This window comes from Trachurus trachurus (assembly GCF_905171665.1).
Source record: "Trachurus trachurus genome assembly, chromosome: 23".
Classification (NCBI taxonomy): Eukaryota; Metazoa; Chordata; class Actinopteri; order Carangiformes; family Carangidae; genus Trachurus; species Trachurus trachurus.
The window spans coordinates 10,573,338-10,596,818 of NC_139912.1; the positions used below are offsets into that span (position 1 = coordinate 10,573,338).

At 42.1% G+C, this 23,481-nt stretch overlaps 3 protein-coding genes across 3 annotated transcripts; 1 reads left to right on the forward strand and 2 right to left on the reverse strand.

Annotated features, from left to right (window-relative positions):
- Nucleotides 1-1,077: 1,077 nt before the first annotated feature.
- On the reverse strand, nucleotides 1,078-9,524 carry LOC311006417 (EF-hand calcium-binding domain-containing protein 4B-like; the record flags this gene model as incomplete). The annotated part of the gene is made up of 17 exons (XM_083999247.1): nucleotides 1,078-1,165; nucleotides 1,271-1,347; nucleotides 1,541-1,642; nucleotides 1,946-2,060; nucleotides 2,404-2,485; nucleotides 2,948-3,086; nucleotides 3,603-4,311; nucleotides 4,599-4,681; nucleotides 4,785-4,833; nucleotides 4,979-5,050; nucleotides 5,237-5,424; nucleotides 5,610-5,705; nucleotides 5,806-5,896; nucleotides 7,178-7,324; nucleotides 7,417-7,606; nucleotides 7,994-8,105; nucleotides 9,372-9,524. 17 exons carry the CDS (start codon nucleotides 9,522-9,524, stop codon nucleotides 1,078-1,080), a joined length of 2,493 nt encoding a protein of 830 aa, XP_083855373.1.
- A 1,454-nt stretch (nucleotides 9,525-10,978) lies between these two features.
- ccdc59 (coiled-coil domain containing 59) lies at nucleotides 10,979-13,233 on the reverse strand. The gene is made up of 4 exons (XM_083999720.1): nucleotides 13,022-13,233; nucleotides 12,310-12,664; nucleotides 11,567-11,675; nucleotides 10,979-11,486 (listed from the first exon to the last, which is right to left on the reverse strand). The coding sequence occupies exons 1-4, from the start codon at nucleotides 13,167-13,169 to the stop codon at nucleotides 11,325-11,327; spliced, it is 774 nt and encodes a 257-aa protein (XP_083855846.1). The 5' UTR covers nucleotides 13,170-13,233; the 3' UTR covers nucleotides 10,979-11,324.
- A 583-nt stretch (nucleotides 13,234-13,816) lies between these two features.
- On the forward strand, nucleotides 13,817-23,218 carry mettl25 (methyltransferase like 25). The gene is made up of 11 exons (XM_083999457.1): nucleotides 13,817-14,050; nucleotides 15,176-15,358; nucleotides 15,525-15,631; nucleotides 15,733-16,317; nucleotides 16,637-16,784; nucleotides 19,335-19,429; nucleotides 19,603-19,632; nucleotides 20,219-20,292; nucleotides 22,044-22,137; nucleotides 22,386-22,460; nucleotides 22,981-23,218. The coding sequence occupies exons 1-11, from the start codon at nucleotides 13,834-13,836 to the stop codon at nucleotides 23,089-23,091; spliced, it is 1,719 nt and encodes a 572-aa protein (XP_083855583.1). The 5' UTR covers nucleotides 13,817-13,833; the 3' UTR covers nucleotides 23,092-23,218.
- Nucleotides 23,219-23,481: the final 263 nt, after the last annotated feature.

The window sequence follows — 23,481 nt, forward strand, 5'->3', positions numbered from 1 at the left end:
AACCTCCTAACAGAACTTGATTTTTCTTTCTCTCTCACTAGTTTCTGGGAATTTGAATTATTTTGAGTATAAAATGAAGAACATTTACCAGTCTTTATATTGTTAGTGCAGCTATTGGACAAGCATTGATCTGTGTGATGTTGAGAGGGTTACAGCACAGCCATTAACTGTCTTTCCTTTAGTCATTCGTTAAGAAATCTAATTTACGCACTGTATAATTGTATTGAAGGTACAGTAATCAATTGTTGTTTTATTTGATTATTTGCATGTGAAAGTTTTTTGCTTCATTGATTGCAGAAAGATGAAATGTGATTTATTTATTTATTTAATTGAGGATAATTCAGAACAACTGTACTTTGGTGCCAGAATAAAAACAGAACAAAATGCCTCAGAACAGTAACAAACACAAATGCAATATGTCATGAACCACTTTGTTTTTCGGGACCAGACAAAGAATATGAAAAAAGAACGTGATGATGAATAAAATGTCAAAGAATCAAATCAGATTTTTTTTTCTCTCACATGATTTTCATTTAAAACTACTATTTCAATAAATTCCAAATAATTTATTTCAGAACAGTTCAATAAAATATAACTACATAACATACACTACACCAGATAAAGAGAAACACAGAGGATTTAAGACTTTAAAGCTAACGTTCAGTTATGAAAAAGCCTGTAGTTCATTTATGATTTTTCTCTTGGGTGAAGGTTGTTATTGAAAGTAATTATATTACAGAAAGTGTTTCAATCTTAATGACAGCTCCACTGTGATTTGGCAACACAGCATTACTCACAGGAAAATGGTGCAGCACCTCATTTCCACTTTAGATAAGCTCATCCTCTGAGCATCATCATTTAAGCTTGACAGCAGTTTGTTCACATGGGCAGCACCATCCTTCACGTCCACTTCTACGTGCACCGCATCTCTGGGCCAAAGTGAAGACATGATTTCAATACTGACTGTTTCTGAGAATCCATTGTTCAGGAGTCACTGAAAGTAGATTTCTTCCAAAGTTATTGTTTTTATGTTGTTGGTTTTTTTTTTTTAGCTTTTTCTCATTGGTCAGTACGTCTTCACTTGCAACAAGCTTTCTTCCTTATGGGCTGAGCGCTGAGGGTGACTGTTGTGTCTCTCACCGTGTCCTCCTGTTCCATTAACACTCTGAGCAAAGACACAGACAAAAAAAGATCACACATTTACCCACAAGGGATTTTATTATGTATCTTGTCACTGGTGCGCTGTTAGATTCACAGATCGTGACCTTACCTGGCCAAGTGCGTCAGGGACTCTATCACATTCTTTCCTGTGTAGGCACTGACCTCAAAGAACATCACCCTGTTTTCCTGCACAGGATATACAGATGAAGACAAAGTTAGAGCTGTCAGTTATTACTGACATCAGTGTGTTAGGATTACAACTGAATTGCAACGGATCTCCTGAAGCGACACCATGAGTGATGTGAGTGTTGTTGTAGATATTTTCTAATACAACTGACAGGTAGCACAGTGCGCCATTGCACAGTTACTGTAAACTCACATAAGCCAGTTGCTCAGCTGCTTTGAACGACACCTCTCTTTCATCATTCATGTCCATTTTGTTGCCCAGAAGGAGGACAGGGATGTTTTCTCCTGCAGCTTCCTGAAAAAGCAAAAAAAAAAAAAAGATTTAGTATTGTGCTTCCAGTAGAATGAGGGATTTGTAAGAGACAGAAAAAAAAACAAAGAATCACTAGATCCTACACTTCCCATAATACCACTGAACAGCATTGTTAAGTCAAACACTCCTTTAAGATTTAAACACTTTGATCACTAAATTGTCAGACTAATGTTCAGCACTACAAGGGGCAAGACATAAAAGAGTATAAAACTACATTAGACATAGATGTAAAGTCAAATGTGCCATGATTGAGCAGCAATTGACCTCCCAGGTCAAAGGTCAGACCTTGACATTGGTGAGCCAGGGCTGCACGGCCCTGAAGCTATCGCCCACGGTGACGTCGTACATCACCACCACGCCGTCTGCTTTGCGGAAGAACTGCTTGGTTATGCTGCGGTACCTGTGGGAGCGGCAGGGTTCAAACATCAGCACACGGACAAATAACATGCACGTGAAGTAACATGACCTGTTAGTATGCTGTGCCTAAGTACTTTTGGTGGATTTATACACTTACATATATACTGTAGTAGTAGTGTAGTAGAAAAATTTCATTATAGTAAATGCATATTATAGTTGGGTTTACTTTTGAGGTACTGCCATAAAAATGTGCACATTCAGTCATTATAAATGATTATACAATTATTACTTAATTAATTAATTATATTATTCATGTTCCTAGGTGTAAGTATCCTACAGTTACAGTTATTCTGTATATAAATAATAATAATAATAAGAAAACTCACCTCTCTTGACCTGCTGTGTCCCAGAGCTGCATGGCGACCTGCATATTGTCCAAGGTTAATGTCTTGACACTGTAGTCAATACCTGAGATCAACAAAAAAGTGGGGTTTTGCTTAGTTTCACTGTTGGAATGATAAAGTAGTTGCTACCTTTCTTGTATTCAACTTAAATATGATTACAGTAACTGATTGCTACGGAGCAATGGAGAGATACAAAATAAAAAAAAGTCCACTAGGGGGCTCATGGAGCAGAGACACTGACTGGGCCCGGTTTCAGATGAGAGATCCTGAATTAGGTGGAGATAACTTGGCTCGGTGAGGATTGGGAGAGATGAAAGCGAAAAGAAAAAAAAAAGAAATTCATCAGAAGTGACATAAGCTGCAGTACAATGTGTGCCAGGGCTCTTAGACAGGCAGTGTGACTTCACAAGCCCTTTCATGTGATGCTAAGTCGCCCTCTTCTGTGTTAGCATCCACATACACACACACACGCACACACCATTCACATTTCCTGTACAATACAAAATTACAGTGTCTTTCTTCTCACCCACAGTAGCAGTGGTGGAAGGGTGGAAACGGCCCTCACAGAAGGAGCGCAGCAGGGATGTCTTCCCTACGCTGGAGTTGCCAACCAGGACCACCTTAAACAGACGGTCCGGAGCGAACAGGGCTCCTTCTTTTGCCTTCTGATGATAATACAAAAAAACACAGGCAAAGGAGAGAGATCAACATTTCAGTCCAGACCACACTCTGTAAATTACTTTCTCATGACTCTACACTCAAATTCAACATTTTTTAGTGTCACTTTAAAGGGGAACTATGCAAGTCTGGTCGCTTTTCTGCTGTTTTGCTAACCCTCCTCCCGGCCATGTGCTTCTGTTTTCAACAAAGCTGAGAAAGCAATCCATGGAACGGTGTACGCGTCACAATAATGTGTATATTTGTGGAGTCTCATCTGTCATAAACAAGAGATTACAGGTTACAGGTTTGTGTCACGGTGTCGCAGAGATGAGAGCTGGGACGGATGCGCTGATCTTGCAAGAGACGCTAAGTGGAAGGCAGAGAGTCTCCAATCACAAATTACAAGTCATTTTTAACCATCACAATTACTCAAAAGCTGTTTAATCAAGGTAAAAATGTAGCATAGTTGAGGTAAAAATCCTGCATAATTCCCCTTTAAAGCACCAAAGCTGTGGACGAACTTGCTGAGTCTCTTTCCCAACCGGCTGTCCTCTTGGGGACGTGGGTGTCTTTTTAGCGCGGGTGAAGCGGGACCTCCTCTCTGGAGGACCTCCCACCAACACTGGAATGTGACTGGGATTTGGGTTGGCGGGGACGCCCGCTGCCGTGGCAACAAGAGAATCCACTTCGCTCTGCGCTCCCTCTTCCTCCTCCTCCTCCTCGTCATCCTCGTCCTCCTCTTCACTGAGCTGGTGCAGTAAAGGCTGGGGCCCTAACCCTCGCTGCAGCAGGTGGGGCAGGTGATCCTCCTCGATGGAGATGACCCGACGGAGGGGCCACCCGTCCGGAGGGGCGTCCAGCACCTCCTCTTCTACCCCCGTCTTCTTCTCAACTTCCCCCTTCTTGCCTCTTTCCCTGCTTCTGCTCGACAACCTCCTGGTGGTGGTGGGCGTCTTGCTTGGCACCTTTTTGCCCTTTGCCCTCACATCGTGAACTTTAGGTGGAGCAGCAGGGTTAGCGTAGCCGTTGGCTAACCCGGAGCTCTTCTTTGCTGCAGGGCGCTGTTGACACGCAGGCGAGCTAACACCGGTGGAGGAGGAAGTAGTGGTGTTGGTGTTGGTGTTGGTGTCATCCTCACTACAGGAGGAGGAGGCAACAAACACGATTTGAAGGTGCTTTATGGGCAAGGCCTCTAGAGACTGGTAGGACCCGTCCACCAACAGTGGGGCTCTTAGGGAAACAGAGGAGAAACAGAGGATATACTGGATCAATTCACTTGACTGAGACAGACATCTCTGAGGCCAAAGTGGTCAAATGTTTCCGGTTTTAGTGTCTATCTAAGCTACAGTGTTAATGTAGTTGATTTTTTTTTTCTTTGAAGCGTTTAGAATCAGATATCCTCTGTTTTTCCTCCTCTGTTATATGATTTTCACAGGAAATTCTTCTCAGACACACAGGAAACAATCTGACAGTGGGTGATTTGTGTAAAAAGACCACAGGGATGATAAATGAATCACCTTTTCGCCGGTTGGCTGGCGTCGTCGAATATGTTGGCGAGGCCCGCTCTCTGCTTCTGCTTCTTTCGGAGTGAAGTTCGAGGCTAGTTTAAACAAAAAGGGAATGTGTTACACAGTTTTTAAAAGAAATCCGTCAGCTGATACCATAATAGATAACCACTGTTACATAAAACAGCATCGTCTTACCACACCGCAGCATATGTCTCGCTCATCCTTTAAATGTTTGTTCATCTCTCTGAAATGAAAGAAGAATACAAGAATGTTTTCCCTGCCTCCACTTTTGGAGTCTGATCTGTAAGGTTTGCCAATTAGGAACAGAAAAGATTAAAAGCAGCTATTATGCAGGTTTGACAAGATCTCATGGGATGTCTTCTTCATACCTGAGGAGATCAAGCTGCTTCATGAGACTCTGCTTTTCTCTCTGCAGTCCCTCAGTTACTCTGTACATCTCCCTGAAACAAGACAGAAACACTCGATTCTTTGCAGCTTTAGGGGTTTATTCAAAGTTCGACTTTGGTGTAAGGTCACAGAAAAGTCATATTTGAGATAAAACCAGGAATATTCTTTGGTGAGGAAACAGAAATGCTGCTAAGAGATACACCAGATATGGTATGGTGTGTGTGAGTGTGTGTACCCACATCTCTTTGTCCTGCTGTAGCCGGGCGGCCTGCTCCTGCAGCATGCCCAGCTGGTCCTGGGCCAGCGCCAGCTCCTGGCTGGTGCTCTCCAGCGCTCGGGACAGCTCATCGTTGGTCATCTTCAGCTTGACGTTCTCCACGTGGCTCTCCTGCTTCTCGCTGTTCAGCTCGTGGCACTGGCTCTCTAACTGGAGAGGGGTGGAAATGCACTAATGCTGAGTGAGTGTGCTCAGAGTACATCAGGAGAAATCCCCTCCCCACAACACATGATTATGAACATCATGTGGACGTTTTTTTTTTCTTCTTTTTTTCCCTTTATAGTAGTAATCTCTGAAGCCGTTTTCCAGTTAGATATACTGTAGGATCTACTCACTCTTTTCTGTTTCTGGAAAAGCTTCTCCAGCTCTCTCTCCTTTGATGACAGCTGGTGCTCCAGGTCGTGGCTGCGCAGCTGCAGACGCTCAGAGTCCTGCACAGGATAAAGAGCAACACACAACAATTAGGGTAAAAAACCTCGTCAAACAGTGCCGACATCCAACCAGAAATGATGGAGTTTCATTTTTGAGCACCTGAAGTATCAGCCTGTCTTTCTCATTTTTGATCTGTGCCTCCATCTCTTCATACAAATAACGGATCTCGCTGTCGTGTGTCGCAGCCTTCCTGTAAACACACACAGCTCTAGACATTAGGGATGTAACACTGTAAACAGCTGACAGACACACAGTGTGACATAACACCCTAACATGTAGGAACAGGCTGGTATTGTTGTCTAGGCTGAGCTTAACTTTCTATTTTTCCTTCTGTAATTGTAATTACATGTAAATACTTAAACGCACACATGCACAGCAACACACACACACACACACACACACTGAGCTTCATTCTTCAAAAGAATACTGAGTGGTATTTACATTCCCTCTGACAATTGTTAAGACCCAAATCAGCCAATTAGTATTAGTGTAGAGGAATAACAAGCTGTTACACGGTACCATGCAGTGCCATGGGAAAACCACCTTACAGTATGCATGTTTAACATCACATCAACACATCCTGTACACACACACATACCTGCACTGTAAAAACTCAAAATCTTTTCAAGAATATTTGTCTTATTTCTTGTCAAAATGTCTCAATTTTAATCACAACTAATCTCTTTCCACTTAAAATAAGACTCATCACCTAAAAAAATTACTTGTTTCAAACAAATTTTCACTTGAAATAAATAGGAAAATCTGCCAGTGAAAGCAGGTTTTTTGTGCTTGTAATAAGAAAGAAAAACTTGCTCCACTATCAGATTTTTCTACTTATTTCAAGTGAAAATATGCTTGAAAAAAGTAAAAAGTGTCTAAAAACAAGCTACTTTTTATGTGATGAGTCTTATTTTAAGTATAATTAGATTTGTTTTGACTAGAAATTACATTTTGACTAGAAATAACACAAATATTCTTGGCAAGATTTTGAGTTTTTGCAGTGTGTAATTGGACACCATCTCAATAATCATCAAGTATGTTGCCGTGCACGTAATATAATAAACCTATGAATACAGTGATCAAGGTAAATCACTTGCACTGTTGTTCATGTCCCCTCAGACTAGTCGTGTTAATGTGTTACCACGTAAGCAGAAGGTGGTCAGACTTCAGAGTGTGCCTCCAGATTAGAGGTCATTTGACACGGCTCAAGTGGTTGTTCTATAGAGAATTACAGGTAAATCCATGCAAACACTCTCAGGCTGCAGGCCCAGCATGGGGCACTAATATAAACACATACACACACACATACATGCACAAATCCACCATTATGTCACCCATTCTTTAGGTGGCTAATGAGAGAGACACTTTCCACAGTAAACAAACACCTAGTTCATTTAATCCATGCTTTTCTATTTCATTCTTCCTCTTCTCCGCCATAGGTTATGGATAAGTAAGTATAAGTGTTAACTACCTCTGGAGGGCGCTCTCCATCTCCTTCTTTTCCTGGTGGGCATCTTTTATTTGGTGGGTGACCCTGGCCAGGAACTCCTCGAAATTAGACAGGAGGTGTGGCTCATCTCGCCTGAGCTGAGCCCAGAGGCTGCGCACCTCGCCTGGACTGAGGAAAACAGCAGCCAAACAGTATGTAAAAGAAATCACACACACACATACATACACACACTCTGTATGGGTTCTCGAGGTAACACTCACTCCTCAAACACATTACTGGCTCCCAGGCTGTCCAGCAGCATACAGAAGTGGCTCTCCTCCTCGTCCTCCCCTGCTGACAGCTTGGCCTCCCATTGACACTGATAAAAAGCTTCCTTGGTTCTCAAGACGGGGCTGGGGGTCTGATTTTGGTCGTCGGTGACAGAGATCCTGCGACCGTGCAGGAACTGACCTGAGGGGAAAAAAGCAAACTTTTTTGACAAAGCATCCAAACAGTGGCTTTAGCTATAAAGTTAATTTCCAAAGTGTATCAATCTGTTATCTTTCCTGTTTAATAAAGAAATTAGAATAGGACCATACTATCTATTTATGTTACTGTATTACTGCATTTTGCATTAAAAAAAAACTATCCTGTTATTTTCACTTGAAAGCTGACATAGTCTTACTTTGATCTTGATGATTTAAGGATTTCATGTGTGTGACCTCCCTGAAATTGGCTAATAGGCCATAAATGAGTGTTATTTGTTCCAGTTTTGACAGACAGCAGGCTGTCTTCATAAGATAAGAACTAAAGTAACTGTGTGGGTCAGGCTAAAGGCCACGGATAACATGAACCTACTGAATCCAGAGGAGAATGCCTCCAGTGTGAGGTAACCAGTGCGGGCTGTATCCAGAGAGTCAAACACATCCTCCAGCTCCTCTGCCGACAGAGGCAGCTCTCTGTGCAGCCTCTGCCAGGGAAACATAAACACACGGTATATTTAAACGTTAAACGTAACTACACAAAATATGACACATTTTTGACTGGCATGTTTAGGAGAAAAGATTTCTTAAACGATATTATGATGATGTATAAATCTAGAGCCCTCTGTGTGTGTTTATAACTCAAGCACACCGTCCATAGAATAAACAGTAACACAGAGCGGCTGATTTATGTCACTGTACAGAGCTTTTTTTGGAAGCCCTCAACACAAACAGCTGCAACAAAAGGCACAAAGCTCCAAAGAGCCCTGTCCTAATTAACAGACAACACAGCTCGGACGCTGCCGGTGCTTTGAAGAGGGTTTGTGTGTATTGTTCCTGCCTGTGTTCCTCATATGAGCCAGTGAAATGGTGTGTGTGTGTGTGTGTGTGTGTGCACCTATGCTCATAAACATTTCCATCAATGGTGCTACTGTGCTGCCTGTTTCAGTGTTAGTGAGTGGGTGAAGTGCTTCGTTCTTTTACAATGGTGATATAACATGAAAAAAAGAAATCTGAGAATTGAAAGACAACCATGACTCTAAGTGTTTCCTACATGCCGTTCACTATCATTACAGACCCACAGCTAAAAGCATGTCCTCCTGACCTATTGTTCTTACTGGAGGCTTAATGAATCCACAGAGGATCCATGCATTTTTAGAGAAAGAGTGAGAGAAAAAACAGTTGGTCTCATAAAAGCAAACCTAACAAAAATTTAAAAAAAAAAGAAAAAAAAAGGGAATTTTAAATCACGTGTAGCTGAAACAATTAGCGGATTAGAAGATTCAGCTGCAACAACCTTTTATAAACAGTTGATTGTTGGAGCAATTTGTCAAGGAGAACTCATGGAGTGAATATCTTTGCCTTGGACAAAATGAGCATTATGAAAACTCAGCCTTGAGATCTATGAACTTGTGATGGACATTTATTTTACGATTGTCTTGTTTCTGAACCAAACCATCAGTTGACAACAGATCAGAGGGCAGATCTATTGTGACGTATTGTGCACCACAGACTGGTCAGAGGTCAGATGTGCAGGTGAGCCTTTTGGGGCTCACAGAGGAAAACTAGGATGTTTTGATAAATGGCCTCAAGTGATTGATGATTGATGATGACTGCAAGTCTGAAATTTTCATAATAGATCCCATCCCTGCCTGGAGCTCAGACAGTGTGCAGCCTTTACAAACGTCCTCTTGACCCCTTGTCCCTCCATCCCCTCTGACACACACACACACACACACACATCCTTCTCTAACCCTCATGTCGGTGCGGGTAATGCAGCCTTTGCCCTCCACGTCGCAGGTCTGGAAGAACTCCTTGGTCTTGTCCAGCAGGGTGATGTGACCCCAGTCTGAACCCCTCCTCTCTGGGTTCAGTCCAAAACCGTTCACCCTCCTCTCCTTCTCCATGTCTCTGGATCTTTTTTTAAAGACACTTGAAGGGGACACGGTGTTGAAAAAGTGCACTTGAACAAAAAAAAAAAAAAAAAAAGTACTTCAGCGCCAGTCAGGTGTGGAATCAGACATCAGGCCTCTTCACTGGCCCCGTATCCTGCGCTCTGGGGCTCTCGCGGTCGCCATGACGACAGAGGCAGGAAGCAACATCGGATGGTGAGATCACTGATAACGTAGATATTACTCAAAAGTGCTCGCAGGATCCTGTGAAGCAGAGAGAGAGAGAAACGTTAAACAAAGCAGCCAAAATGGTGAAACTTTTTTTTTTTCCTGCAGCGAGAAAACTGGTGAGTTCTCCAAGTAATCACAACATTAATGCAACAGTACCACACTTGTTACAACTATACAGTACTTCCCTATTCTAATAAGCCTGCAACAAGCAACTCACAAAGGTATGTAAACACAGTGTAAAGGATTATCTTAATACCCCGCCATACAGAACACATGATGGCATAATGCCTGCAAGACCGCCAGAGCCTGAATTCCAGACTGTACAATGTATCTGCCTTTGTGCCTTTGCAGAGTTTATTTGTTTCCATCACAACTGCATGACTCAAACAAGGTTTTGAAGTGCTCGTATTGTTTGTTCTGCTCAGAGCTGGAGTGCAGCTTGTCTTGTCAGTGATTCTAAATCTGTAGCGAACGCTGCTCTCAGTTCAAATCTGATGACTGATTTTTGAAGTCGACTAAATTCTTGAGATTTAAAAGTTTGTCTGAAGAGGCTACATGGCACAATTTAGGCAAAACAGTTTAGAAATGGTAATGGTTAAAACACTCATCTTTGTCTCTTCAAGTGGTTTCCCTTCTTTTGGAGTACAAAGAAACTTTTACAAGAAGTATCACGTGTGTTTTAGCCCGTGCAGTCTTCTAAATAACACTTCTTATAGATAGGAAAAGTTTTAGGCCTTGCTTCGCAACATGTATAAGAATCACATTGCAGATTCACTTCCATTCAGCTTTCAAACAAAAAAAGCTTCTTTAAATGAAGCAGAAACTGGAGGAAAGGTCTTACCTTCTACGAATGACACCCACCAGAAAGAGAAGCCTCCTTTATGCCCTCAGTATCAACAGAGCGAGGACCGCGCTCTGTGTTTAGGAAGTCTTGCCTCACAGATGAATGTCAGACAAGTCATTCTGCAATCATGTGATGTCATGAGGAAGCGGCCTGAGGCTTTTCAGCCCGCTCCCACACCGAGAGAGAGAGAGGGAGAGAGGGGGAGAGAGAGAGGGGGGGGCTGCAGTGTGAACTCTCTTTATGTGAGCAACATGTATGTAACATGTTTTCATTGTAAATATGATGATGTTGCTGTGTTATCAACAAGGTTTTTCAGATTGGAAGGAAAAAGTTGACTGTTGAAAGACCATGTTGTTGTGATAATTCACCAAAGTTGGGTTTTATTTCCCCATTTCAAAATAATTTACAGAAAACTAAAACATTTCATTGATACATCTCTTACATGAGCTTGTTTTCCCACCTCTTCATATCTTACAATGCCATCTTGTGGCCCGAGACTGAAAATGGGCTGCAGCTGCAAAAATCACAATATAAAAGTAAAAACACAAAAAGCTTTCACTCTGAGTGTAGAGGCAAATTATTTACATAAAACACACTCTACGTGTAAATCAGTACTGAAAAGATTGAGTGGAAGCATGATCCCAATGCACCTCATCGGTTTTTAATGACAGTCAAATACAGGGAAGGTCCATTGTTTTGTCCGTTTGTTCTGCAGGATTAGCCGTGACCCCGTGGTGGCATTAGTCAGTTCCTTGGATCTTCTGAAGCAAATACTCCATCTGCAGGTTGAGGTTTGGTTGTCCTCTCTTGGTCTTTTTGCTCAGCATCTGGAACGTCTCCATTTTTTTCTTTTTGTACTTCTGAATGGCTTCTTCTTTCTGCTGCTTGTTCGTCAGGAACTCCTGAGGAAAAATAATGAAAGAATTTGTCAGTATGATAATATAATAGTATAATAATAAATCGTATAGAGGAAGCAGCTCACCTCTTTCTTTTTTTTTCGTTTTTCTTTGACACTCTCGAATTCCTCTTTTGTCTTTTGGTATGACGTCTTCTTCAGCATTTTTTTCTTCATGCGGTTACTTATTGGAAGACTGAAAGAGAACGTTAAAAAGGCAATATTACTCTGTTCCCAAATGAGTTTAGAAATGAATGGCAGAAGAAAAGATTTGGATCTTCTGTTATATAGTAGGACTCTGATTTTCCTCAGTAATTGTGTTTGCATAATTATGTTTAAAATGCAATAAAAAAGGGGGCTGCAGAAGACAAGAAATGAATAATAAAACCAAACTCCAATTTAGGCTATTTTCATATTTCAAATATTACAGAGAATGGAATTCTTTGTTGAATATGATTAGACGAGCTCAAACTAAAAGAATTAGGCTAAAGGCTTTGTTTTATGGGGTATGAAACACTTTCAATTTTTGAGATTAATTGTTCCCCCCCCCCCCTTTTTTTAAATAATGAGCATTTAGCACCTCAACATGACAATTGATAACCATATAGCACTTAGCACTTAGGCTATATAGTATATAATATAATAGTTTACGAAGTGCTTTGACCAATGAAACCAAAGAAATCAGATCAGTGATAATGCTTTTGTTGAAATTTAAGTATTAAAAAAGTGTTTTTTCCCACTTTAAAACATGAATAACCATTTAAAACAATTTCTGGAAAAACTAAATGCTTTAAGTATATATATTTTGTGTGTGTTTATTTATGTTTTACCTTTCTTTGCCTGATGTTGGGTCAGGATTTTCAGTGACTGAATCCGTCAGCTCAGATCCACCGGTACCTTCTGGATCTGGAGCAGCAGCTTCAGTCTGTTGTTCAGCAGCATCGTTTTCAGCTGCCTCCTCTGCCTCCTGCTTCCCTCTCATCCTCAGCTTACTCCTGTTCAGTCTGTTGGACCAGGCCTCCTGTTTCAGTTTCTCTGCCTCGGCCAGGTACAGGTGCTTCAGGTGTTCTGGATATTCCTCTTTGTACAGTGGTTTGGACTCAGGGTTCTTCCTCCTCTCCTTCCGCAGCAGCTTGTTGTACTCATGTCTGACTTTCTCCTTCCTCTTGAAAGCAAACCCCTGACCTGAAGAGGAAAAAATACACAGCACAATTCAAATGGATGCAATTTTTAATACAATCTCCATCACTGATAGATAGATAACATGCCGAATTTACAAGAAAACGTCAATGTTCAAATAGATTTGTTTTAAAACGTGTTAGGTAGCGTGATATTTTAACAAACAAAAAGAGAAAAATGAAATTATGAGATTTCTTAGTTGAGTTCTTCATAACATATAGATGTAGATGAACTGCACCTTTATGTTGGCTGTTTCTGACTGCAAATGCAACTGTGTGATTGAACATCCTCTCTTTCAGTATCCAACAACTTTAATAGAGAAGCCGCTGGGCGAGTTTACAAAAAAAAAAAACTGAACCTTACCTTCTTTAACACTGCCTTCAAATACTTTGTGTTCCGGGACCCATTTCCTTTTATTCTTGACACCCTGTGGGTTATTTTTCGATTTATTCCTGTTCCCATCTTTGGCTGCAAACTTGTTGCTCTTCATTTTCCGATCTGTCGGAGCCATTTGTGTTAAAAACTTTAACAAGAAACGTGAAATGTTTACATGTGGGTTGTCGGGCGACGCGGGGAAATGACGTAAAACAAAGCAGCCATGACAAATCGATAACAGATATGAGATTGATACAAATTCAACACGAACTGGATCGATTCGAATTATGATAATGTTCTAATTAAGCTGAACTTAACACTTTAACAATTACAAACAGTAAACAATGAACAGTATACAGAAAGAGCTGAAATTAACAGATGAGCCAGGGGTAAAATACATTACATAAAAGGTTGTATTATGGCACAGAAATTTAATGTTAGCCTTTTGATTTGTTGAATTAGTATGTAACTTAAAATAATGCTCCATTTATTTTTTGAAAACAACAAAACAAGGGGTTTTTCTTATTACAATTTTAAATAAAATACTTTTATGAATAAAGAATTTTACCAAATATAAAAACAAATATCAAAAAGTAACATTTTCCTTCTCTCTTAGAATGATTATGGAAACCAAAGACAACATTTTCCCAGAGTAAAATAAAATCCTTGGTGAGATAAAGATACTCCTGCTGCCTGAGAAGAATATCATCGAACATCATCATCGATTGCTAATGCCTTGACGTACACCCGCAGCTGAGCTGACGTCCTCCTCCACGCTGCAGTCAAGTCTGTCTCATATCATGTCGTCCTCTTCTGATAGTCTGGCAGAGATTCAGCGGCGGATAGACGAAGTCAGACGGTTTCTGTCTATAACTCTGAGTATCGCCAACGCTCACACGGTGGAGTTTTACACCCACGACGTGTGGAAACGGTTTGTGGCCGTTCAACCGGAGGAAGTCCTGTCAGCCGTCAGCTCCGGTAGCGACCAGCAGAGGGCGCCAGAGTCTAAAGAAACAGGTAAAGAAAGAAAGACAGTCAGCCTGGCCTTACATAAACTGTAGGAAAGCTCTTTGAGAAGTGTTTATGGGTACAACCATATCAAAATATTTCAACAAACGGTTTGGGAATCATTTTAAATGTGCTAATATGACAGCAATTGAGAAAAATGTTGGTTGCCAAGTTGTGAAAATGCCCCTTTACCAGGAACTTTTTCTTCCAGATTTCCTCAGTGGGAGGATTTGTTCCATTCATATGAATATAAATGTTATGTCTTTGGTTTGGACATCACCTTTGGCTCATTTGACTACTTTCAATTTTCTCTTTTTTCCTTTTAAGGAAAAACTATAAATAGATTACTCAAAACCATAACTGGCATGTTATTTGAATATGAAAATAATCATTAGTTGCAGCCCTGCTGTGTCTTCCTGGATCATATGGCCAGTATAAACAGTATGAAAGGGCTGCAGAGGTCCTGGACCAAAATCAATTTATTTCCTGCTCATTAAAAAAATTAATAGTCTAACAAGATTTATAAATGAACTGTTGCCAAATAGAAGTGATAAAGACCAGCCAAATGTATTTTACACAACCTGGCAACTGGCAACCCAAAAGCTGTAATTAATTAATTTTCAGTATACTTTTAATGGATTGCTTTAGAGAATGTCAAAAAAAAGGATCACCCAGTTTACAAGGAAGAAACATTCTCTACCTCTCAAGGTATCAAAGCCAACTGAATGGTTTTTGGCGTTATTTGCCTTTTTTTTTTTGATTTGATCATATTTTTTGAGAACACACAATCAGCAGTTTTCATGGGCACTCATTTTTGGTAGAAAGTACCTCCAATGAAAACACATTTACAGTGGGGTCTGTGGATCATCTAGCTGTATCCAGAACATTGTTTCTGGAAAGTGTTGTTGCCTTTAAATCTTTAACATGTCATTTTACAATGCTGAAAGCACCACAAAACAAAACTGCACTCACCTCCTTTGTATTGGATACTGAGCAAACCATTACAGTGGTTTTTCAAAATTTGAATGGATGCAATAAGTTTTAATATCTACCATATACAAAGAAATAAATGCAAAGCTTTACTAATTTGCACCAAGTTCATGTAATATTTAATATGCTTTTCTCGCCAAACAGAGCTGCCCAGGACCACATTTGGGTTTTGCGGTGATACGAAGCGGCTGGTTGATACCCATGAACTTTTGCAGGCAGCCAAAGCCCACTCCCTCCCAGGCCTTGGAGTCTGCTGGAGCAGGGATGAGCTGCTGCAGGCCCTCAGAAAGAACGGGTCTGAGTCTGGAGCTGCACCAAAAGACATCGGTAGGAAACAGTGTAAAAAACACAATGCTTCATGCTGAGAATAGGAAACCAGTCAAGGACTTTCCAGCAAAAAAAATGTCCAATAACGGTTGCAGTGACAGGATTGATGTGCTATTTATTAAAAGGAACAGTGCAGGTAAATATGTTATACTCCTTTCAAATACAGGTGCAGCGCTGGAGCCAGATGAGTTCATGAACTTGAAGAAATCTCATGAAGTTCACTGCATGTCTGCGGTGGTGGCCTGTTTGGCCCAGCACTGTGGAGTCAAACAGGTAGAGTGGGGTTGCTACAGTATGAATAAACCCAATGAGTTTGGTTTCAGTACCCTAATTTCTGAATTTTATTTCTCCTACCATCTGTGTCGCCCACCCAGGTGATAGATGTGGGCTCAGGGAAAGGCTACCTGAGCTCGTTCCTGTCTCTGCAGTATGATCTCCGGGTCTACGGCATCGACTCCTCCAGCACCAACACCCATGGAGCCCAGGAGAGGAACAGGAAGCTGAAGAAGTTCTCCAGGGTGTACCAGAAACACACCAAGGCTCACAGGACACAGGGGGAGTCGGTGCATTCCCCTCAGGAGGAGGTGGTAGCAGAAAAGGAGCGCGGACTGAACGGAGGCTGTGATGTTTTATATCCCGAGGGAGGAACTGTGTCACAGGAGGAAGAGCAGGTGTTAACTGTATTATCAGATGTCAGCCCTGCAGATGAAAGGCATTCAGAGCCTAACCCAGAAACAGAGGAGCTCTTCCTCAGCGCCCTATCAGAGGATGTGATACAGGCTACATCCCCCAGAATTCCCCCCAGCGAACTGAGCGCCGAGGAGAGGGAGAGGAGGAAGAGGGAGAACCTGGAGAGGAAAGCCCTGAACAGAACCGACGGCTCCGGCGTCGTGTTTTCACCCCTCACGTCTTACGTTACTGCAGAAACGGAGCTGAGAGAGCTGATCGGCGAGCTGGAGGTGAGCTGCTCCAAAAGTCACACACACACACACATAAAAAAAAAGACCAAACTAAATGTTGAAAATAGATTTAGTGCGTGTGCGGTGGTGGTGCCGATAGGAGTCCAGCCGCATAGTAGCGAGGCACGATCCCCACTGTGGCTCCTAAAATTACAAGTCTGTCGCAGCGGGCTGGAGTTTGCATTACTGGGGCGAGTGTGGGATGTAAGTGTGGTGCCAAATGCGCGAGGGCGTCACCATCAATAAATTTCACCATCGATCTCCAAAGCCCCTCCTCACCCTCCTCTTCCTCTCTGCATATTTTTCTCCAAAACTGCAGGATGCTGTCATGGTCGGCCTGCACACGTGTGGCGACTTGGCTCCCAGCACCCTGAGGATGTTTGTGGCTAAGGCGGAGCTGGCTGCAGTCTGCAGCGTGGGCTGCTGCTATCACCTGCTGTCTGAGGAGTTTGACCGTGCCCAACAGGGTAGTTACACACACACACACAGACAATAACACACGCAGATACTGATCACAACCAGAGACAGATTACTGTGTTTTCTCTCTGTCTCTCAGTGTGTTGTAAAGCTGTGAGTCCTCTCTCACACACACAGAGAGAGCACATGTGTTTTCTCTTCTACAGAGATCAGAGCCTTTCTTTCTGTTTCTATCTCTCTCCTTGTTTTTCGCTCACACCTCAGACACCTGCATCGTCCAAGTCAAAGCTTTGTTCCACCCTGAAATGAAATATCGTCTTCCCACATTAACACTCATATTCATATTTTATAGTAAACAAGTCAGATGTTCCGCTGAGAGTCTGGAGCCGCGGCCAAGTTACCCTTCTGGAGATCGAGTTGACTTCAGAAACCTACTGTTAGAGCCATTAGAGTGGATTTATGGATTCAGAATGGCTGTGTAAGGCCGCTGAAAATGAGATTTTTTTTTTGACCTTTTAATTTAAAGGAGAATCAATCGGAAGAGATTAAATCTACACTTCGTGTGTTGTATTCCATCTTTTTGCTGTTATATAGTCAGCCTTGGCTTCCACACCGCCGCTCCCAACTGCTGCCTCGGCTCGGTGAACTCAGGTGCCAAAACTCGAGACGACAGACTGATATCATCCTCGTTTCATCCCCCTTCACTGCGGTTTATGAGGTATGAAATCCTCTACATGTGTCCTCATGCTGTGACTGCAGCCTGCGCGCATCTACAAGGGGGAGCCCTCGCCGAAGTCGATACAGTATCGCGTCATCTCTTGTTAACAGCGCGACCTTCGACTCCCGCGTCGTCAGGTTCCGTCGCAGCCTCAGCCAAGAGCGGAAAATGATATCACGTCGACAACTGATTGAAAACACTCCTTTCCGTGCTTGTTTCTCAAACTCCTGCTCAGTCTTTTAAAGAAGGGAACAAAGGCATGCACACACACAGACACACACACACACACACACGTTTTCTCCCCTGTTGGCCTTACAGTGCAGTCTGGGATGAGGGCCAGCTCCTGCGGTGGCCTGCCTCACCCTAGTATTGAGCTAAATCGCTGAAAAGCTTCATTATAGAAGCTGGTTATACATTTATATGATCTGCTTATACAGGAATTAAACAATTAAGCAATTCCTTAAATTTCTTGTACATTATCTCATGCTATTTACTCACAAAAAACAACAACTTCTCAGAGGTGAGTGTATCCAGGCGTCTACGGTCTGGGAGCCGGCGTGTTTTCAAGTGTACGTGTCCACTTGCGCACTAGGACATGAGAAATATTTGTCTTTCTGAACTGCAGTGCATGTACACGGCCACTTCAGATGTGATCTCTGTGGTCAGCATGTGGTTGGTGACTATAAACAGCTCTGCGCTCACTGTGTAATCCACCCGTCAGACCGAGGAAAGGCCTGTCCACTTCACTCGCCTCCCAGGGCCGGCGCCTGGGTGGAGGAGGGCGGGGGCCGGGGGTGAAGCTAACCTGACTGCTAACGCGTTAGCATGTCCGGACCAGTTTGCAAGAGCCAGCGCGGCCCCAGCTGCACATGTTATTAGTGTTTCTTTTGACCGTATCCCTCTGGATTCACTGCGCCTTGGCCTCAGCCACTGACCCTTTTAGAAGTGACATGAAAAGGATGGCAGGCTGTCAAGCAGTCACACTCAGTGCCCTCCCAATGGGAATCTGTGTGTGTGTGTGTGTATGTGTGGAAGTGCATGCAAAGAGCTGCTACAGTAGGAAATGTGTGATTAATGTTGCTGTTTTCAGCAGCAATCAGAGGTCAACACTTTGGCTTTCTAAGTAGTTGGACTGCACTTTTAAGGCAAAATATTTAGCAGGGAGAATTTGTTTTTCGCAATTCTCTTGCTCATTTTTAGGAAATATATTTCCTCTCTTTATTGCTGAGGTTTAAATGAGAGGAGTGAAAGCTGTTTCCTGTTTGTGCACTAAAATGAAGCTATGGCGCGGAGATTGATAGCTTAGATTAGACTAAAAGCTGGTAACAGGGGGGGAAATGGCTAATTAGCATGCTATAACATGTTTGTATAAACTGTACAAAAGACCAACAACAATCAATCTTATGGCTAAGCTAGCTAGCTAGAAACGTCACCGCGAATATACGAAGGAGATTCTGGAGAATTTCTTCTAAGCTAACAGCTAACTAGCCGCTGCTTCAGATTTGATGGACAGATATGAGAATGATGTTGATCCTCTCTTCTAACTCTTGGCAAGAAACTAAACAAGTGCATTTACCTTTAATGTCAAACAGTTCCTTTAAGCTGTCACTGAGAACACTAACAGAGAGTAAATTATTTCACCAATCCAGTCACATCAGTTAAATTTACAAGATGAAAAGGAGCAGATGGATTTTTGTTTCATCCCTGTCCCGATAAATCAAAGTACGTTCGCTAACTTAAGCAAACCCCCAGCAAACATTTAAAATTCATATCCACTGATTGCAGCTGTGAGTGTGTGTGGGGGGGGGGAAGGAAAGAAAGGATTAATCAAACAAACTGATAAATGACTTTGCTCCTATTATCTCTGTGTGTCTCCTCACAGAGTGTTTACACGGCGTGTGTGGTTTCCCTCTGAGTCAGTACCTCCGCGACCAGTCCTGGTTCTGCGGGAGAAACGCCAGGATGTCTGCGTGTTTGGTGAGTATGGGTGACACCACACAAAAAAAAAGACAAAAAAAGTACACAGCAGCATCTTTCTTTCATAAACATGTGGTGTTTAGACTGTAATGGCTTTTCGCAACTTCAGCTACAGCTCAGATTTTACTCATCTTTATGCTTTCCCGCTTTTCTTTCAACAACAACAACTACAGGCACTGGAACGAGTCTCACTGGGCCAGGGGGTAAGTGCGGCCTGCACAGTCACTATAATCACTATAATAAACCAATAGTCATCATTGCACAAGAATGGGAGTTTAATGTTTTTCCTCTAGACTGTCATTACTTCGCACCCATCAAAACAAATCTATCAAATTCCCTCAAAACCAAAAACAAGGGTGTTCGCGATCGCCCCCAGACAGTTTTATCAGCCTCGTAGATCTCCTCCCTGCATTCAGACCATCAGCCCTTTAATTCTGCTTTTGTTTTTAGTCCGTGATTGTCTACAGTGTATTTATTTGAAATGTAGAAGGCAGAGCTCGAGGCCAGGAGCTGATACACGATACCAGCAGCCATTAATATGGAATGTTTATAAATATTAATGCAATCACGGAAAGATTGATTACTTTTTGGAACGAGCGTCTGAATCCAAAAACATGGCTTGATTGCCTGCTTGTGTTGCATCAGGCTTGGAGAGTGTCAGAAATATTCATCAAGCGAGCGCTCGTACACATGCTGGATGAGTCACAAAGGGATAGCAAAAGTTTTAATGTGAAAAATTGCAATAACCAATGTTATGTTGAATCAAGTTATGTTTGACCTTTTCTATAGATTCAGATGGAGTCTCTGTTCTACCGGGCCGTCCTTCATGTTATTCTGCAGGACCACTACGGCTCCTATAAAAGGTAATACACCGGCATTAACATCTGGAATTACTTCCCTGTGAGAAATTACAGGCTCACATTCAATTATTCCTGACATTTAGCTCCATCATTGTGTGTATGAAAATGTGAATTATATGTCACCGTGTCCACACACAGAAACAAGTGTCCTCTGTGGGAATGAGCTGGAACAGAACAGTAGGAATCTAAAGGGTGAAATCTCACTTACTGTTTGTTTTCTTTGTTGTGAACCACAAAGGAAACGTTTTTGTTTCAGGTTTATTTGGATTATAAATGAACCAAGACCTGCAACAAATGTCACATGCATTATAGACCTAAGAGCTTAAATGAGTTCCTATACAGAATCAACTGAGATCATTAGTCGTTCAAGTCAAGGCTAGAAATGTACAGGCAGAGGTATAATGTTTATAATGTGCACTATTGTTTTATAGTGTTTTGGCATGGTAGTTGATGGTGTTGTAGATAAAAGGTTATGGGATCATTATTATTACTGTTAATCTTCTGGGGACCATTAATGTATTGTGAAGTGCAATTTTAATGCCAGGAACGAGTTGGCCCATTTTGTTTTGTTGAAACCATAAAAAAGTCCACAGCTTGCAACATGTAAAGAGTCTCAAGATGACAATCAAGCGGTAGCCATGTCCTAAAAAACCATTCTGCTTTATGTCGATTTGCTTTTAAATTGTACCATATAGGAAGACTTCAAACTAACTAGTAATTAAGACCAGGGAAAGGGGAAAGTCAGTGGGGCTCATCCTCTGGGGACCATCAACATCTGTACAGAGTTTCATGACAACTCCATCTAGAAGCTGTTGAGATTGTTCTGTTTGTTGACTAGACAGACATTGAAATTCCTAGTGCAGGATTGGTAAAAACGCCGGTTTTAGCCTCTCAAATGTGATGATTTGATGCTTCAATCTTTTTTTATATGGTTCTTAAATTGAATATTGATTTTGAATATATTTGGGTTATGGCTGTTGGACACAAAAAACAATCAATTTGAAGGCGTTAAGTTGGGCTTTGGCCAATTTTGATGACTATTAATCTCTATTTTCTGGTATTTTATTGACAAAATTCAAAAAATAATCACTGCATGCATTCAGAATAATGAGTCGTAGTTGCAGGCTGAACAGACTTGTCCTTGTTTCGTCTCTTTGCTCTGTACACAAACAAACCGCCTCTCTATGTGCAGTATGGGTATAAATGGAGAAGAAAAGGCTGAGCAGCACATGAGCATCAGTCAGTCTGCTGTTTGGCCTTGGTTTACTTGTTACGCGACGCTTTCCAAACATGAGCAACTGCTGGCTTTCAAAAGTTCAAACCCGCTGCTTTCACACCCATAAAACCCCCAGTTGTGGGGTCATTAGTTATTCTGCATTCCTAATGACTGAGGACTTTCTGGCGGAGGATGGTCATCGCTCTCCTCTGCCTAACAAACGAGAGAAGTAAACAGCACAGATTTCAATTAGCCCTTATCAGATGCGCTGGTCGCAGACGCGATTAAAGACACTGAGCATCGCTGGTCACTGCTCTGTGACCTTCAGTTTAATGGCTGACATCAGATCAGGATCGAATATTCATTAGTTTCCTCCGAGCAGCAGCGATTCATCACAGTTTGGTTCTGGCTGCTGATTTAAAAAGAAAAAAAAAAAATCAGCACACACACATGAGACTGAAAGTTGTTCGTTTCATTAAAAATGAGATGTTCAAGGCCTGAGAAATGATCTGTGTGTGTGTCTGTGTGTGTTCCACAGTGAGAAGCGAGTTGGGAACGTGTACTCCAAGGCTAAATCGTTTGTGGACTACGTTCGCCGAGCTCTACGCAGACTGGAGCTGGATGAATCAAAGGTCAGGGCCAGTCGTTTCACAACACCTTCCAGGAACAAACTGTGAAAAATGCTCGTTAACTTTGGTACGACACAGGGGAAAACGTTTCCTCGCAAGTGTTTATGGAGAAAAATCTCCAAATTCACATCAGGTTGATGAAGGCAACAGGTGCCTGAAGTCCTCGCTGCCTTGCTGCTTCTTTCTCCTTCACACAAAACTCCTTTCCTTTCCCTACATACAAGGATGACACCTTTCTTTTTTCTCCCCAGCTCTCCGACAGCGACATCCAGGGTTACCATGACACATACAGACCGCGAATCAGCGAGATGCACGCCTTCAACATGGTGGGCCCTCTCTTCATCTCCCCACAACTGAAAAAGACTTAAAAAAAAAAACCTTAATCCTATACTTTATGCCTCTTCGCACCACAACAGTCTGTTTCAACTCTTTTTTGTGTAAAACATTTTCATTCCTGTAAAATGAGATGTATAATGCCAATAAATTGCAGACCATTAAGTGAGATCATTGCCGTCTGCGGGGGAAGTAACGCAGGAATGACTTGTACAGAGAAGGAAGAAAAGCAGCCTCTGGTTTCAGCTCAGGCCGCTAATTGTGGTGTCAACCAACAGACCAAGTTTCCTTCAAGACATAAAACAGTGGAATGGTTCTTTTTTAGGGGGGCTTGCTCACCAGTTACTGAGGAGACACTAGTCATGGTGGGTTTTTTTGGTATGTAGTCTCAGTCCAAGGAGGGAGGGAAGAGGGACAAGTTAGTGGAGTGCTATTTTGTACCAGATGGGTTGTCATTGTTAAGAAAAAGAAAAAATACTCATGAATCTATTTATTTTCTCCTTTTGTGTGCAGCTGAAGGTGACCCTGGCCCCCTGTATCGAAGGTCTGATTCTCCTGGATCGCCTGTGCTATCTGAAAGAACAGGTAAGAACATCACATGGAGGCTTTATATGCTGGACATAAATACAAAAGTACATATATAAATCCAGGAAGAGGCTGAGGAGACAGCGGGAGGGGAAAAAAACCTCAACGTGTTTACACGGATCACTGAGTTGTTATGTTGTGGTCGTATCCACGTGGGAAGTTTATGGAACATCTGACATTTAAACGTCGATGGTGGCATAAACTACAGCACAACTCCGCAGCCACATGTTGCTGTTTGTGTCCAACAGGAAAATAGTTATCGTCTTGATATAAAAAAGAAAGGTATTCACATCTGAACTGGCAAATAAAATCTAGACTTTTTTTTTAAATAAAAACTGAGTAAAATCTTTTCCACTCTTTATTGAAGTGAAAAGGGGGTGAGCTGCCTCTGGTTTTTTGGCTTGTTTATGGATAAGAGGGAAATAAATG

What these genes read in the sequence shown, in the direction of transcription:
- ccdc59 (XM_083999720.1), bottom strand. Translation starts at nt 13,169, where the DNA reads ATGGCTCCGACAGATCGGAAAATGAAGAGCAACAAGTTTGCAGCCAAA. An exon ending in CCAACATCAGGCAAAGAAAG is followed by an intron (nt 11,676 to 12,309) that starts GTAAAACATAAA and finishes GTTCTCTTTCAG; the next exon opens with TCTTCCAATAAGTAACCGCA. An exon ending in AACGAAAAAAAAAGAAAGAG is followed by an intron (nt 11,487 to 11,566) that starts GTGAGCTGCTTC and finishes ATTTTTCCTCAG; the next exon opens with GAGTTCCTGACGAACAAGCA.
- mettl25 (XM_083999457.1), top strand. Translation starts at nt 13,834, where the DNA reads ATGTCGTCCTCTTCTGATAGTCTGGCAGAGATTCAGCGGCGGATAGAC. An exon ending in GCCAGAGTCTAAAGAAACAG is followed by an intron (nt 14,051 to 15,175) that starts GTAAAGAAAGAA and finishes CTCGCCAAACAG; the next exon opens with AGCTGCCCAGGACCACATTT. An exon ending in AGCTGCACCAAAAGACATCG is followed by an intron (nt 15,359 to 15,524) that starts GTAGGAAACAGT and finishes TTTCAAATACAG; the next exon opens with GTGCAGCGCTGGAGCCAGAT.